The sequence below is a fragment of the Gambusia affinis genome, linkage group LG15 (assembly GCF_019740435.1).
Source record: "Gambusia affinis linkage group LG15, SWU_Gaff_1.0, whole genome shotgun sequence".
In the NCBI taxonomy this organism is placed as follows: Eukaryota; Metazoa; Chordata; class Actinopteri; order Cyprinodontiformes; family Poeciliidae; genus Gambusia; species Gambusia affinis.
In genome coordinates this window covers 17,683,482-17,697,661 of record NC_057882.1, presented here as the reverse complement: position 1 = coordinate 17,697,661, position 14,180 = coordinate 17,683,482, and the positions used below count along the sequence as shown (strand labels likewise).

Sequence of the window (14,180 nt, the reverse complement as noted above, 5' to 3'; positions counted from 1 at the left end):
TAATGACAGAGAAAAGCAAATGATATGCATCCTACTGGCAGAGGATCCTTAGAGCAATCAAGCACACAGCATCATTAGGAAGCTTGGAAATTAGCATGAAAGAACTCAAACATAATTAAGCTGAGGTGGAGGTTAGTCCTACTGGAGCCAGGAGATTTTGAACAAATAATTGGACTCTGTCATTAATGAGGCATAGACACTAACCATCACACGTTTAATATATTTTCCATATATTAAGACCCTTTAGTCATGCTAATCCTATCAAGGACGTCATTGGACAGAAAGAGTAAAGAGGCATAACTTTTACCTCTTGAAGGGACATTCAGGTTTTTAATCGTCTGTCCAATAAAATATCTCATTCCTTCATAAGGAATCATAAAAATTTTTAGACAGGGGAAAATTGAATGTACCCGTTAAGAATGCTTCTTATATTCTTGTATTATTTTTCATATCGGCCTCAGATTTATTCAGTCATTCTGAAGGAGGAGACTATTTTTCTTCATCTAATAAAGAACAACATTTAAAGCATAAAGATAGCAGCCTGATAAAAAGCAGTTTCAATTCATACAGAACCGACTCTCGGCTGTCGAGGAACGATTGTTTCCTGGAAGCGTAGACTCTGTCAAAGTTTTAAATTATACCCATTTACGGCGTTTCTTTATTAAACATTGTGTAATAAAAGGATAAACACAGATATATGCAAAGACAATCAATTTAAAACAAAATCAAAAAACAAAAAAAGAATATTTACATGTTCAGAGGAGTGGGGGATAATAATAATAATATTTTTTAGCATGTTTAAATTCTTTCTCAATCAATATCTCATAATGCAGTACTAATTGACAAATTTACCAAGTTATAACAAAGACATTGATAATAACAGTAATTATTTCTCATATTGATAAGGAGTGATTTCGATATTTTCCGGTACGACAGTATAAACTGTGCTCAAGGCCCTCAGATGTGCAAACAGAATAAAGGGCAAAGGAAACGATAAAAAGGTTTCATGAATCAATTCATTTCAAAAGTTTACCAAGTTCTAAACTAGCAGAATAGCTTTATCTGCTTTTAAATATACATACATTCAGAAGTATTTAAAGAAACGGATCCTAACAAACGCTTCAAGCTGCTGAATTATTCTGTCTTGGTTGTGGTGAAGATATTCTGCACGGTCATTGTCAAAATCCCAAAGACTTTCACATCATTACACCAACTGAATTTTTTTGTTTCTTCCCACTATGGATGCAATAAAGCCAATATCCTCGGCGTGTCTGGAGGCAGAATTAGTGTCGGGCAATGTTGAGAAAACTTTTCGTGAATGCAAATAACTCAAGACTTATTTGCATTCACGAAGAACCGAGAGTGCACAGCAAATCAACCTCCGCCCACCCTCACCGCGTCCTGAGGGAGCTGCGGCCTGCTCCTGCCCTCCAAGAGACACAAACACGATTCCTTTGAAAGATAAAGAGCAAAGACAGATAGACAAATGCTAGACAGAGGGAGGACGACTCTCAGTGTTTGTTATGCAGAGGACATGATCTCCTCAGATCCCCAGCTCTTATCCCAGGCAGTTTAGCATGTTGGTGTAATTTAGAGTTAGCGACTGTGGGAATTTCTCGTTCTTTGGGTGAGCACGTCTGCTAGCTCTTTTGAATAGTCAGAGTCGTCCTACAAAGTAGGAAAACGAGCACAGATTTTATGAAGTAATCATTAGTGGTGACAAAAAGTCCTGGCAATACCAAGAAACATGTAATTTTTATCTTTATTTGACTTTTGTTGTCTGTTGTCTCATTGAGATCCAAGTGTTTTGGTGTGTGTCTCCACCAGCTTATTCTGTCAAGAGACTGAAATTGTTGCCTTTTCTTTTTTAAGAGACCTTAGCCTGATCAGATGAAGAGTATCTGCGAACATCAATTTACAAGTGTTACCACAATTTTTCAGCAAAATTTATGTCTTGGCTCATAAACATCTTCTAATCTGAAACAATCCATACAACGTCTGGTTGTGTGTTCAGCGTTGCTGTCATACTTGTATGAAATACTTGTCATACTTGTCATCTCTAATGAAAAAGAACATCACTATTGCATGATGCTGCCTTCACCATGCTTTCCAGTGATAATGGTTGATTCAGGGTGATGCGCAGGCTTAGCCACAATCCTCGGCTCATCTGAGAAAAACCGTTTCTTCCACCTTTGCTGTGTTCACCTACACAGCCTGTGGTGAACAGCAGATGGTTTAGTTTCATCAATAGCTTTTCTGCTTGTTATTTTTTTATGAACACCAGATTTGTGGCGTGTGCAACTAATAGCTTTCCTGTCAATGGACGTCCATGCATTAGAAGGTTTGCATTTGTATCACACTCTTTTCAGTTTCAGATGACGGACTGGACAGAACATTGAGCGATGTTCAAAGCTTGGTATGTGGTTTAATCAACTTTCTCTCTGACCTGCCTGCTCTGTTCTTTGATCTTCATGATGACAAACATCAGAGTCCTTCACAGAACAGTCGGATTTATACTTCACAGAATGGAATATGCTCTAAAGGTAGCTGGTTGCGCTAGATTTTATTTAGGGGTGTTAGTATCAGTAATGGACAAGTGGAGTGCAAGATATTTTAAAAGTATTATATTTGTCAAGTATTAAAGGACACTGTGTGTACCTTGGAACCACTGGCTGCCTTAATAGTGTGAGATTTTTTTTTACAGGCCACACACTACACTGTAAAAAAATGTAAATAAAAATTCAGAAAGGCACTTTTTGTCCGAAGGAAAGAGGGAACGTCCCTGGTAACGGAAACTTACTACAAATGAACTCCACACTTTGGTGAGTTCTATTTGAGAAACATATTGCAAACCAAAGTTTAAAAATAAAATGTCTAGCTTCACTTTTATGCTTTCCTTTCCTTTAGTCTGTCATGTAACTTTTCCAAATTAGTATGCAGTTTGCTGTTTAAATGCGACACAAAGAGCTAGAAAGTTTAGGGGCCACAAATTCTCTTTTAAAGCGAGTCGCTTGTAAAGGGTTCACCTCGTAATTTCAAAGATTAATGGCATTAAAAGCTAAGGAAACCGTCAGATTCTTGCCCGTATTCAGGAAGGTACATTAAAGGTACATTAAGCCCTTCAGTGTGGGTGGAGGTGTCAGCGCTGGATCCTCCCATTCCTGTAGGATCTTGCCGGGCCACACCGCATCCACCCACTGCAGTAATTAAACACAGCCCACATGAATACACCCTTACATACACACACGCAGACTTACACATGCACTCAGACATACACATGCACTAATTGCAGGCAGGATGCCTCCTACTCATTACAGGCCAAATTAAAGCAATCAATTGAAACCAGAGACCAGGAGAGAGGAATTAATTCACGGGGGTCTGATCTCTGCTGTATAGAGAGCACTGGCTGTGTCAGCTGTATATCTCCACGTAACCCTGCTTATTGACCAGGGTCTCTCACCCATCAGCCTGTTAATGAGCCTCCTGGTCAGCTAATGGGATGCACTTATAGGGATGGAAATAGATTTAAGGTATCCCACACAGCGTAAGAAACCCTTAAAAGTCATTTATAAGACAGAACAGTTTCATAAGCAACAAAATCTCCTTGCACAAGAGGCTACATTACTGCACACATCTGCAAGGCATTTCCTCTTTTTTTTAATCGGTTTGCTTTTTCCAACACAAACACACACACACACACACACACACACCAGAGGGGACAGAGCTGTCAAACATAATGGAAAAAAAAAGAATCCAGTGTGGCAGGTGGGGTAATGCGTTCTGATTGTCTCTGTGTTTAGCACAAGGCGCTGGAGAAAGCGAACACATCTGCCAAAATCAGCCTGTGAATCTTTACACAAGCCACTTAAGGGAGAGCAGGAGTCTGAGCGTGTCCAATTCCAACATTTCCGGTGTTTTTGCAAACGCATCACGCTCTTGTCGCTAAGGAATCCCTTCCTCTCCTCTGCTCCTCTCTCCTCTCCTCTCCCATCGCCGCCAGCAAGGCCAACTGTTGCTCCAACTCTGGGGCGGATTAAGGGAAGTGCTGGCTCCTGAAGAATGCAGGCTTGCTGCTGCTGCCGCCACTCTCAGCTGGGGATTTATTAGGTCTGGCGTAGCAGCCCAGGCTTTTGGCCTCCAGCTACCAGAGGGGAGTGCAAGAGGAGGACTTCTGCTGAGATATTACATGCCATCAATAGAAAGCATCATGCTGCTTCTTAAAGAAACACAGAAGTTTTTTTTCTTCCTTTTTTTTGAAGTAGTTTGAGCTCATTGTGTTTGGTGCTTCAAACTGCTGTCTTCGTTCTAAGCAGGGCCGACCATTAATTGGATGAGACCTTGGGCAGATGCTAATGGGGAAGCTTACAAGCTTTCATTGGACCACCTTTTTTAATTTTATTTTGCACATTATATGTATTAGAAATACTTTTTTTTTTAAATGTATAATGTTTTTTAAACATTTTAAGTGATTTAAAACAAATACATAAATAAGACATATTTTTCTTTTTCTTATTTCTTTGCATGTTATATGTATTGGAAATGATTTTTAGAATATTTTCTGATTCTTTTCAATATTTTAAATGTATTTTATTTTTAAAATCGATCAAATAAGACATGTTTTTACATTTGTAGCGAGTGTAGGCTTTGTTATTTCTCTGACTTAATCCTTTGGTGTTGCTGTCATGTCCAGTGGGCCCACATTTAACTACTTCATGTTCAAGTAGAGAAAACCAAACCATGTTGGTTATATTAAATTATAACTGATCACATCACTTTAACATTATGAAAACGTATTTTGTCTTCAACTGTTGGCAACTCCCTTCGGGGGTTTCAGCAGCAAATCCCATGCTTCCAACCAGGTTGTCCTTTAAAAGTCTCAAATTCCTGCATCTAAAATTAAGGCCTTAAAATGTCCTAAATCAATTTTGAAATAAATAAGTTGGCTACATATTCTATGTAATTGTTTTTCTTCCAGGACTTTTCTGTCAGGAAAAAGTTTGAATCTTCATTCACCATTTGGCTGGACAACGTTCATACATTTCTGTGGAGTTCATACATTTCTCCGGAGATGCAGGTCTTAAATTCCTTTCATAATGGTCTTAAAATGGTCTTAATGTTCCCTAATGGAAGTGATTTTCAATAAAATCTTAAAGCAGAACCTCGGGGACAGAAATTATAGATTAAAACTTAGACAACTTCCCTCCAAACTCCATGGACAAGTGTATCTATTTCTAATTGGTCACTTTTCAAGTATAACTTGAGAGTATTTCACAATGGTTACACTCTGAAACACGTGTAATTTCTTTAAAACTAAAGTTACCACTGATGGCTTAAAACAGACTTCACCGATGTAAACTGCATCACAGCCAAATATTCACAGAAGACACAAGCTGCAGATGCGTTTCAATGGATAAAAATGATTTTTTTAAAAATCAGTCAAGTCAAAATGCTTTCACTCTGATTTGTGAAAACTCCACCTTATAGTTTAAGGCAAATAAAAAAGTGCTTCCTCCCTACATGGGTTCTTTTTCTGGGGCAAATTTGTATTTCTCTTGAGGTTACAATGGAAATAGGGGGAGTTAAAAGATTCCTAAAAAGCCGTCCTGTTACCTTTAAAAGATTTCCTTCAATCAAGATGTGCATTTAGTTTGCTCATGCTTTTGGTCGGCTCTGAGAGTCTTATTGAGTTATTGGCAGTTTAAAGGAGATAGGTTCCATAAAGCAGACACGTTAAATGTCAAAGTAGAAGTTAATAAACCATTTTAATAAGTTGGGTTATGTTGTTTATGGTCAGATGTTCCACAGTGTCTCTACTAGTTGCAGTGACACTTAACAAACCAACCAGGTCATGCACATTAAGCTGTCTGTGCAATGTGAACATTGAAATGGACTCAATCTGAGCTGCAATAACAAAACAATTACACCGCAGAGGCAGCAAGATGCGAGCAGTGATGTGTATCCACGGTGAGCGGCTAAGAGCCTCCACGACTAATGCAGTGGCCTACATCCAGGCTGCACACATCGATCACACTGACAATTGAGGGACTGTGTCGCCGCCAATAAGTTCTTTTATTTATTTCTTTTCCATCCCTCACGGAGACGGAAGTAAAAGCTGCGTCTGAAGATGAAAGGGAAAAGCAGTGGCAGAAATTTGTGTCAGAGGGAGGATGATGGGATGCGTTTTGAACAAGCAGTGATGCACAAAGGTCACCACGGAATGATTTTCTTTCTTCGCCTTTGGTGTTCGCCGCTTGAGCTGTGGAGATAGCAGCTATCTGCTCTCTCCGAGTCTGCTTTATGGCTGCATGTGTTTCAGCTGCATGGTAAGCTGTAAATCTCCATGTTTAGTGATAACTGGCTACAGACGCCTATAATTATATAAAGGAAGCATCCAGTGTTTGCATCCAGTATTTACAGCCTGTCATCTTAGGTCTAAATCACTCCCAGTTATTGTTGAGTTTTAATTAGCTGAGTTAAATTATCTGCTGTAGTGCTTCTCTGCTGCCAAGGAACTGATTAACCTGTAGTTTAAGCACATTACTTATCAAACAGCACCACCTACTGGAAATTGAAGGAACAAGTAAACGTAAGTAACTGACCCATCAGTTCAGTTCTGGAGGAGGAACGTAGTTTGAAAAATATAAACCATGTTTAATTAGAGAGCACGCCTGTAATCAGGGGCTACTATATATATTTTCTATACATATACATATTGTGCAATGTGAACAATAGTGATGTCAGTAAGAGGTTTCTTTAGATTTTTTGCAGCACTGACTGCTACTGGAGAGCCTTTCTGCCCACAGCATCACCAACCACAACAACCCTTAGAATATAGTTGGATGATATAAGTTACAACATTTAACTTCCCTTGCGTATAAATAATGTGCTTTTGAACTGAAATGAAACGAATTCTCACCCTCAGACATTTATGTGCTGACTGCACCTCCATGACTGTCTGGCAGGACCAGAACGACAGAAGGAGGCAGCTGGAGAGGAGGCAGCTGGAGAGGAGCAGCGAAAGATGGCTGGGGATGCACAGAATCTGTCAGAAATGATGTCAGGTCACGGCTCTCCTCATCTGCTCTCTGGTGAGCTCCATTCGTCTTGGCAGATAGCAATTTCTATGTCAGGTTAACCTCCCTCCACAGACTCGTCTAAGATGTCTTGACTGGGTCAGCACAGATTCACTGACAATCCTGTCGGGGCAATAACACAATTACTGAGAGGAGAACAAAGCAGGGGAACGGCTCACACAGCCACAGTATATTAATCTAATTTTACCACCATGATGGATATCCAGATCCAAATCTGTCCAGGTAAAGGAAAGGTAGAAGAAAAACAATCACTGAAACTGAAAGTTGCCTTAAAGGATCACGGTTAACCAATGGAAGGTAATCTGTTGATCTTGCTTGTTACCACAACAAATCATTTCACTAAAACAAAAAGTGTCATCTTAAAATATTATGGAGATTTACACAACGGTGGTGCAAGGGTGAAGTGTATGACCCATGAACAGAAGCCTTAGTCCTCTACATGGCCACCACAGGTTTGAGTCCCGACCCGTTGACCTTTGCCCCTCTCTAACCTACTGTCCTGTAAACTGACTGTCAAATAAATGCAGCTGGAGTAAAAAAAAAAAAAAAACTCTTTATATTTGTGTTGCTCACTATCTAGCCCAATCAAAACACCAATCATATTGTCTGGTCAACAGAGGTTACTTTACTGATGTCTAACATAAAGAGGTAGCAAACACTTTTTCTGGCGATAATACATGTAACTGGAAGTGTTTGCAGTTAAATACCATGAGGTAAACGGAAACTGTGCACATAATGCCTCTGTTTGTCTTTATTTTAGCAACTCAGTCTGGTCTGTATTGACTTATTCATTGGCCTACTATCTGCCTACATTTGAATCCTTCCGTCACAGTCTGTGACATTCTGCACCTAAAATCAATAAGCGAGTTTTGTCCAACTTATTATACCATAAGGGGCCCCCACACTGTGACATCATGCAGGGTCACTTCTAGTACACTGTGTTTACAGTGGAAAATATTTTTCTTATGTAAAGACTTCAGTGTAAGACCATTCAGAGGCTGGGTGTCATTTTCTTCTAGCTGACAAATTTGGAATGTGACATGATCACTTTTAGGACAAGTTGGACAAATAATACGGTGTTTTATAGTGATGTTCTGTTTAATGATGTGATTATGAACTGAATGATTTTAAATCCTCATGACATTATAGTTTGTGTTGATTACTGGTTGGTTGGCTCTTCCTGACGTGATATGGCATGGTTGCACATGCCATCTGCAACCTGTAAGATGGTGTGGCAGTCTTGACTGCTTTCCAATTTCGCCACCCTGAAGAGAGAGATTTTCTGAGCTTTCCTTTCCCGATGTGAGATTTTGTCGAAAACAGCCAATCCTTTCACTGACACCCACCACCAACCCAATTAATCAAATGAAATGCAGGATTTTGGTTAATTTAATCACTGAATCATTTCTAGGGTAATTATCCGAGTCAGAGAAATGTGGTGTGGAGAGTCCAAGGACCCAGGAGCGGTGCATACTAGTTTTGAAGGGAATCTGGTTTTCCCATTTAATTCACTGCAGAGGTTGGAATTAAACTTCTACTTTTGACATTTGGTAACTTTGGGCTTCTTTTGACTCATTATAACAATAAAAAATCTTTTCTTTTCCTTGTGTAAGAGAGTTATATTTACAAATTCCAGTCTTTAACTTCTTTAAAATAACTATAATAATTCTGTATTCAGACAAGCCACGATAAAAACATGCTTTTGATATAGACATTTCATAAACTCCTTAAACCAGATGTTTAATACCTAACATAAAATGCAAAGAATAACTTCTACTGTGCCTTAATAACTCATTCACTTCAACCATTGCATCATATAACTTTGTGTTTTTCCCTTTAAGATATATATTTTTAAGTACAACATTCTCTGAGATACTTGTGGCATTAAATTGTTCCTTATATTTTTTTTAGACAGGTAAACAGTGGTTGCCCAGGAATTTTCAAAGGGTTTCGCTCCAAAACATCTAGGTCTAGCAGGGGGCAAAGTTTGTGAGACCATGAACAACAAATCTGAGGCTGAGTGCTCAGGTAGACCTGTTGGTTGTTATCAAGATGGTTGTGTGTAAAAGCAGAACTCAGAGAGAGAGAGAGATAGAGAGATAGAGAGATAGAGAGATAGAGAGAGAGAGATAGAGAGAGCCTCTGATCACCTTTTTGGTTGTCAGTTGACAATTTCAATGTAACTGTTTGTCTGTCAGACAACGTGGACTGACAAAAATGAGATGCAGAGAAGGCTGGAGCTCACTGATCAGTTTCTAGTTAAAACTGTGTGTGGTGAAGTAAAATTAGACTGGAATGTTGACGATTCCAGTCAAATTTTTATCCTTTTAGAAATGAGTAGAAGTTGTTTGGCTTGCAACATGCCAGTGTGACAGCATTTTTTGTGGACTGGTGGTACATAAGTGATTTGTTTTCAAGCAAGAAAATCAAAACTAAAATGATATCTAATCAAAATAAATGGCAGATAACCAGCATTCCTCTGTTAAACATAATAGAGAATCATAATAAATTTTTCCAATAGTGTCAGAAATGTATGGCTGTGGATTAAAACAAATCTGTAATTCATAAAAGCAACGCCATTCTTAACTCGGTGGTACTACTGATACATTTCGGTTGTTACAAGGTTGAAGTTGTAGTTACAAAACATTTGCGGTAGGTGGTGATATTGCTACATTTTACACCCACAGAGACAGAAAGAAAAGAAGTCTGTGACGCTTTCAACGTCAAAATGTCTTGCATGAACCACTTAGCTTAGAAGCTAGAAGCTCAGCTTTGCTTTTTGTTTTCGTTTAGTTTTGCGTTTCTTTCGTTTGGAAACCCGGGTTTTGTACTAAATGGCGGCCAGAAGGTTATCATGAAGCTGCGGGTTCAGAATGACAGGTGAGCTGGAGCTTTATGAACTGATGGGAAACAGCTGTTAGCTACTAACAGCTAGCTGTGGTGAGGAAAGTGTTAGCTGTGTTAACTGTCGAGCTGCTAAAGTGGATAGTATCTGAATTAGTGTCTAGCGTTAATAGAAATCACTCTTGAAAACATTATTTGGGTATTTGCTGGTTCAGTGTTTGTTAATCAGTCTTATTAATCATGGCGAGACATTTGAGTAAATAAGTAAAGAATATAAATATATAAATACTGACTTACATAAGTTTCTGCTGCAGTACCATGAACATCACACACTGTCTGACAGGTCTGTTTGCCTTCTAGGCGTGATTCCAGAAGACCACTGAAACTGAGGGAGTCTCCTGCTGTAATGCAGCCTAATCCAAGTGAACGGGGTGTTCTTGCAGGAAATGGTTTATCCTTAAATCTGCAACCAGAGCTTCTCACTGGGTCACCAGTTACTGCTACTGCTGCTGCTGCTGCTTCCAACGCCGACAGCAGCGAGGTCAGGGTATCCATGACCGGGGCGTCTGGAGACTCAAATGGAGGCGCATCGTCCAGGAGGTCCAGGGTCAACTCCCATACGCACTCCCACTCCCACTCTCACGCTCACTCACACGGACACAGTCGGGCGCAGCTCCACTCTAACTCAGAGCCTGAGCTCGACCCACCCGACCCTGACGGGGACTCTGGCGAGCCCAGTGCCTCGCTGACCGAGCTTCGCTGCTTGTTCCGTTGGATCCAAAAAAGTCTCCCCTTCCTCGTCATACTGTGCGCTAAGCTGGTCATACAGCATGTTCTGGGTGAGGGCGAGTTATGATAACAATATTAGTGTAAATTGTGAGTACAGGTCAACCGGTACGCTTTCTCTTCTTCTCCCAGGTTTAGCAGTTGGGGTGGGCCTCCTGACAACTTTTTTATATGTGAATAAAAACATTCAAACTCAAGTCTTTCTTCAGGTAAACTCCAGTGTTAGTTTAGAAGCTCCAGAACGATACATTCATCAATGTTGTTTTCAAAGTCCCAGAAAATTTCCCTCCTTTGTACACCTACAGGATCGTCACTCGAAGCTGCACTGCGTATGGCTGCTTGTCTTCCTCATCTCCTCCACGCTCCTGCTGTACTACGCTTTTCTCTCAGAGACGCTTTACTTCTCGTAAGGCCTACTCGCTTGTTTCATATTTTCTTTTTAAATGTTTTTGGAAGAGATATTTGGTTAAAAACTGCGATATTCTCCCAAACATAGTACACAAAAATATGGGCCCGAGGGGCAAATTGTCCCTTTATGCCGTAAAACCGAAAGACTAACTTAAGAGGAGACACTCTGGCGAGTCCCCATCAGTATTGATCTGTATTGTTTTTCAGATGTTGTATAACTCGAATATCAACTTCCTTCCAGCCTCGTCTTCTTAAGTCCAACCATCGAGCCGCTGGGTTTCTGGGAGATCCTTTGGGCAGTCGGGATCACCAACTTCATTATAAAGTTCCTCTTTATGGGAATAAAGTGCCTTATCCTGCTGGTTCCGTCAGCACTCGTTACTTACAGAACCCAGGTATGGGCGGCAGGTTTCTTCGATTGTAGTTTAAGAGAAGAAAAAGCTGATTCATGTTGGGCAGTCGTGTCTGAGGGGTTGTTCTGTGTACAGGGCCGGTGGCTGATGCTGACTGAGGAACTGGGTCAAGTGCACCAAGCTACAGCGCCTGTTCCACTGTGGTTCCGCTACCTGGTTAGCTACCAGGAGTCTGACGGGGTCTCTGGGCTCACAACTGGGGTCCTGTTGGCTTTATTCTACCTCGTACTGAAGGTGGGTCTCTAGATTTATGCTGCGTATCGTGACTATTTTCCTCACTGGTTTTTGATGTAACCCTAAATAAAGTTTTTCTTTTTCTTTTTGAAATTGAAGCAAAGTCTAGATTTCTGTTACATTGAACATTTCCCGTTTTTAGCTTTTAGGGTTGTACAACCAGCGGACATCTTTACTGAAAACTGTGAGGATATTTCTAGCAGGCGAGGTCAGTGCTAAACGCCTTCTCTCTTCATCGAAGCGGTAACAACCAGGGCTTCCAAACAGATGTATGTGTGTGTGTGTGCGCGCGCTGCTCACACATATTTTTTGTTATATTTTTAACGCTGCTCCAGCATACAGGCTCTGCAGCAACACGAGCTCAGTGCAGTGAGGCTGGAGACGTGTGTCCCATCTGCCAAGGAGAATACAGAGACCCTCGGGTTCTCATCTGCCAGGTAAAAGAAAACAACACAAGTTGGCTTAATGCAGACAGAATCGGTAGCTGTCGGGTCATTCAGATGTATAAAAACTAGAGATGCACCGATTCGCTATTTATGTCTGGTCCTGATATTGAAAAACATTCAAGATCAGGTATTGGTGACGATGTGCCCGATTCATAAGAGCAGATCTGTTCAGTCTACTTCTGTGCTTTGTGCTCTGAGTGATGTCATGCTATATTTATTTTACATTAAATTTAAAATTCCTAATTTCACTTTCCGAAGAATTTGAAAGGTTTGTTCCAGGTATTTTTACATGTTTGACCAAGCTTGTGAAGCTATTGGTGTATCTACATGTGCTGTACTGGTGCAGAGTTATCAAATAAATGTCTAACTCATTTACATCTGTGTTTAAAAAAGGAAATGTTTTAAGTCAACTTAAACTTAATGAACCTCAGATATCGGTATCTGTCAGAAGTGAAAAAAGTGGATCGATGCATCCCTAATAAAAACTGGGTATCACTTCTTTCATTCTGCATCAGCAGAAATAAAGTTTTTAAATACTTTTTATGACTTGGATCACTCAATATTGGTGTATCAAATTATGATATAACATAAAATAACATGAGAACTAATATCTCCATTGGATAAAGTTACTATTTATGTAAAGTTCTCAAAACCAAATTAACGCAAGAATCTGTTAATAATTATCCTAAAACCAAACCATCACACATTTTAGTAAATGTTTGTTATTGCGGCAAAACGCATGCAGCAAGTTGCCGGAGTGCTGCAAATGTCGAAGTTGCTAACCTGCTTTTCTTCTTCTTCTGCGCAGCACATATTCTGTGACAAGTGCATCGCTCTGTGGTTTAACCGGGAGAAGAGCTGCCCGCTCTGCCGCACCGTCATCACAGACAACGTGTACAAGTGGAGGGACGGAGCGACTTCTCCTCACCTGCAGATTTATTGATTCACCAGGCACAGACCAACAAGTGTGTGCATGTGGGACAGCGGTATTCATTTTTCCGTAATCTGGCTTTTCTTTTTCCCTTTCGAACCTCACCAGCGTTTGTTGTACACACGTTATTCGGTGGACGAGGCTTCCTGAAGGTGGCGTCGTTTTCTACCCGTTCATCTCTTCTTCCAGAGAAATCTGACGTGCGTCCTGAAGTATTATTTTTTTTTATATATTTCCTTTCAGTTTCCTTTTGAGTAGTAGTCACTTTTTTTCACCTTTTATGGCAAAATAAACCTTCCAGGTGTCGGATTTGATTGTGCTGGAATAGTTTATGACACAGGATAGTAAAAGAATCACATCAAGTATTTAAAACTCTGAACAAATACACTTTTTTTTTTTCATCCAGCTCTGGTGAACTGATAAATGTAAAACAAGGCAAACCTCTGGGCAAAGATCTTGGTGTGCTTTTTTCATGTCTGATTTAAACTTTGAGATTGATTTTCACATAAATTATTTTTCTATAGGGGTGACTTCACTGTCTTTTTGTAAAGACCAAAGATTGGGCTCTATTTTATGTATTAAAATAACTTCCCTTTTATTCATCAATTATCTGAATAAAGATTTACATTTGATTTTCTTTGTGCAAATTTGACGTGTCGGTTTGTTGGAGGATTTCCGCTGACCAACAGCTTTTGCTCCGTTCTGATGGAGCAAAAGTATTCAAGGCCACGAAAACTCATCCAACCACATCCAGTTTAGTTTATTTTCCCCTCAAAATTGTTTTCCAATTTGTACAGATTTCCACACTACAAAATAAGTGGAAAACTTTATTGCCGTCTCCCTCCGCTGTTCAGGCCAAGCAATCCATCGAGCCACCAGGATTTACAAACCACTGTTTTTATTACGATTCCGTTATGTACATGATACATGTCGCCATTCCAAGATTTGCGGACGAGATGTGGAAGGTGCTTCAGAATCGTTCCAGTCAGAACGTCCTGCACCAATGTTGAAAAGCAAAGAAGTG

General features: G+C 40.0%; 1 protein-coding gene across 1 annotated transcript; it reads left to right on the top strand.

The window, feature by feature from the left end:
• Positions 1-9,761: 9,761 nt before the first annotated feature.
• rnft1 (ring finger protein, transmembrane 1) lies at positions 9,762-13,788 on the top strand. Its single transcript, XM_044140890.1, has 9 exons — positions 9,762-9,974; positions 10,299-10,777; positions 10,857-10,933; positions 11,030-11,130; positions 11,374-11,527; positions 11,621-11,779; positions 11,922-11,987; positions 12,115-12,216; positions 13,034-13,788. The coding sequence occupies exons 1-9, from the start codon at positions 9,949-9,951 to the stop codon at positions 13,166-13,168; spliced, it is 1,299 nt and encodes a 432-aa protein (XP_043996825.1). The 5' UTR covers positions 9,762-9,948; the 3' UTR covers positions 13,169-13,788.
• The last annotated feature ends 392 nt before the right edge of the window (positions 13,789-14,180 follow it).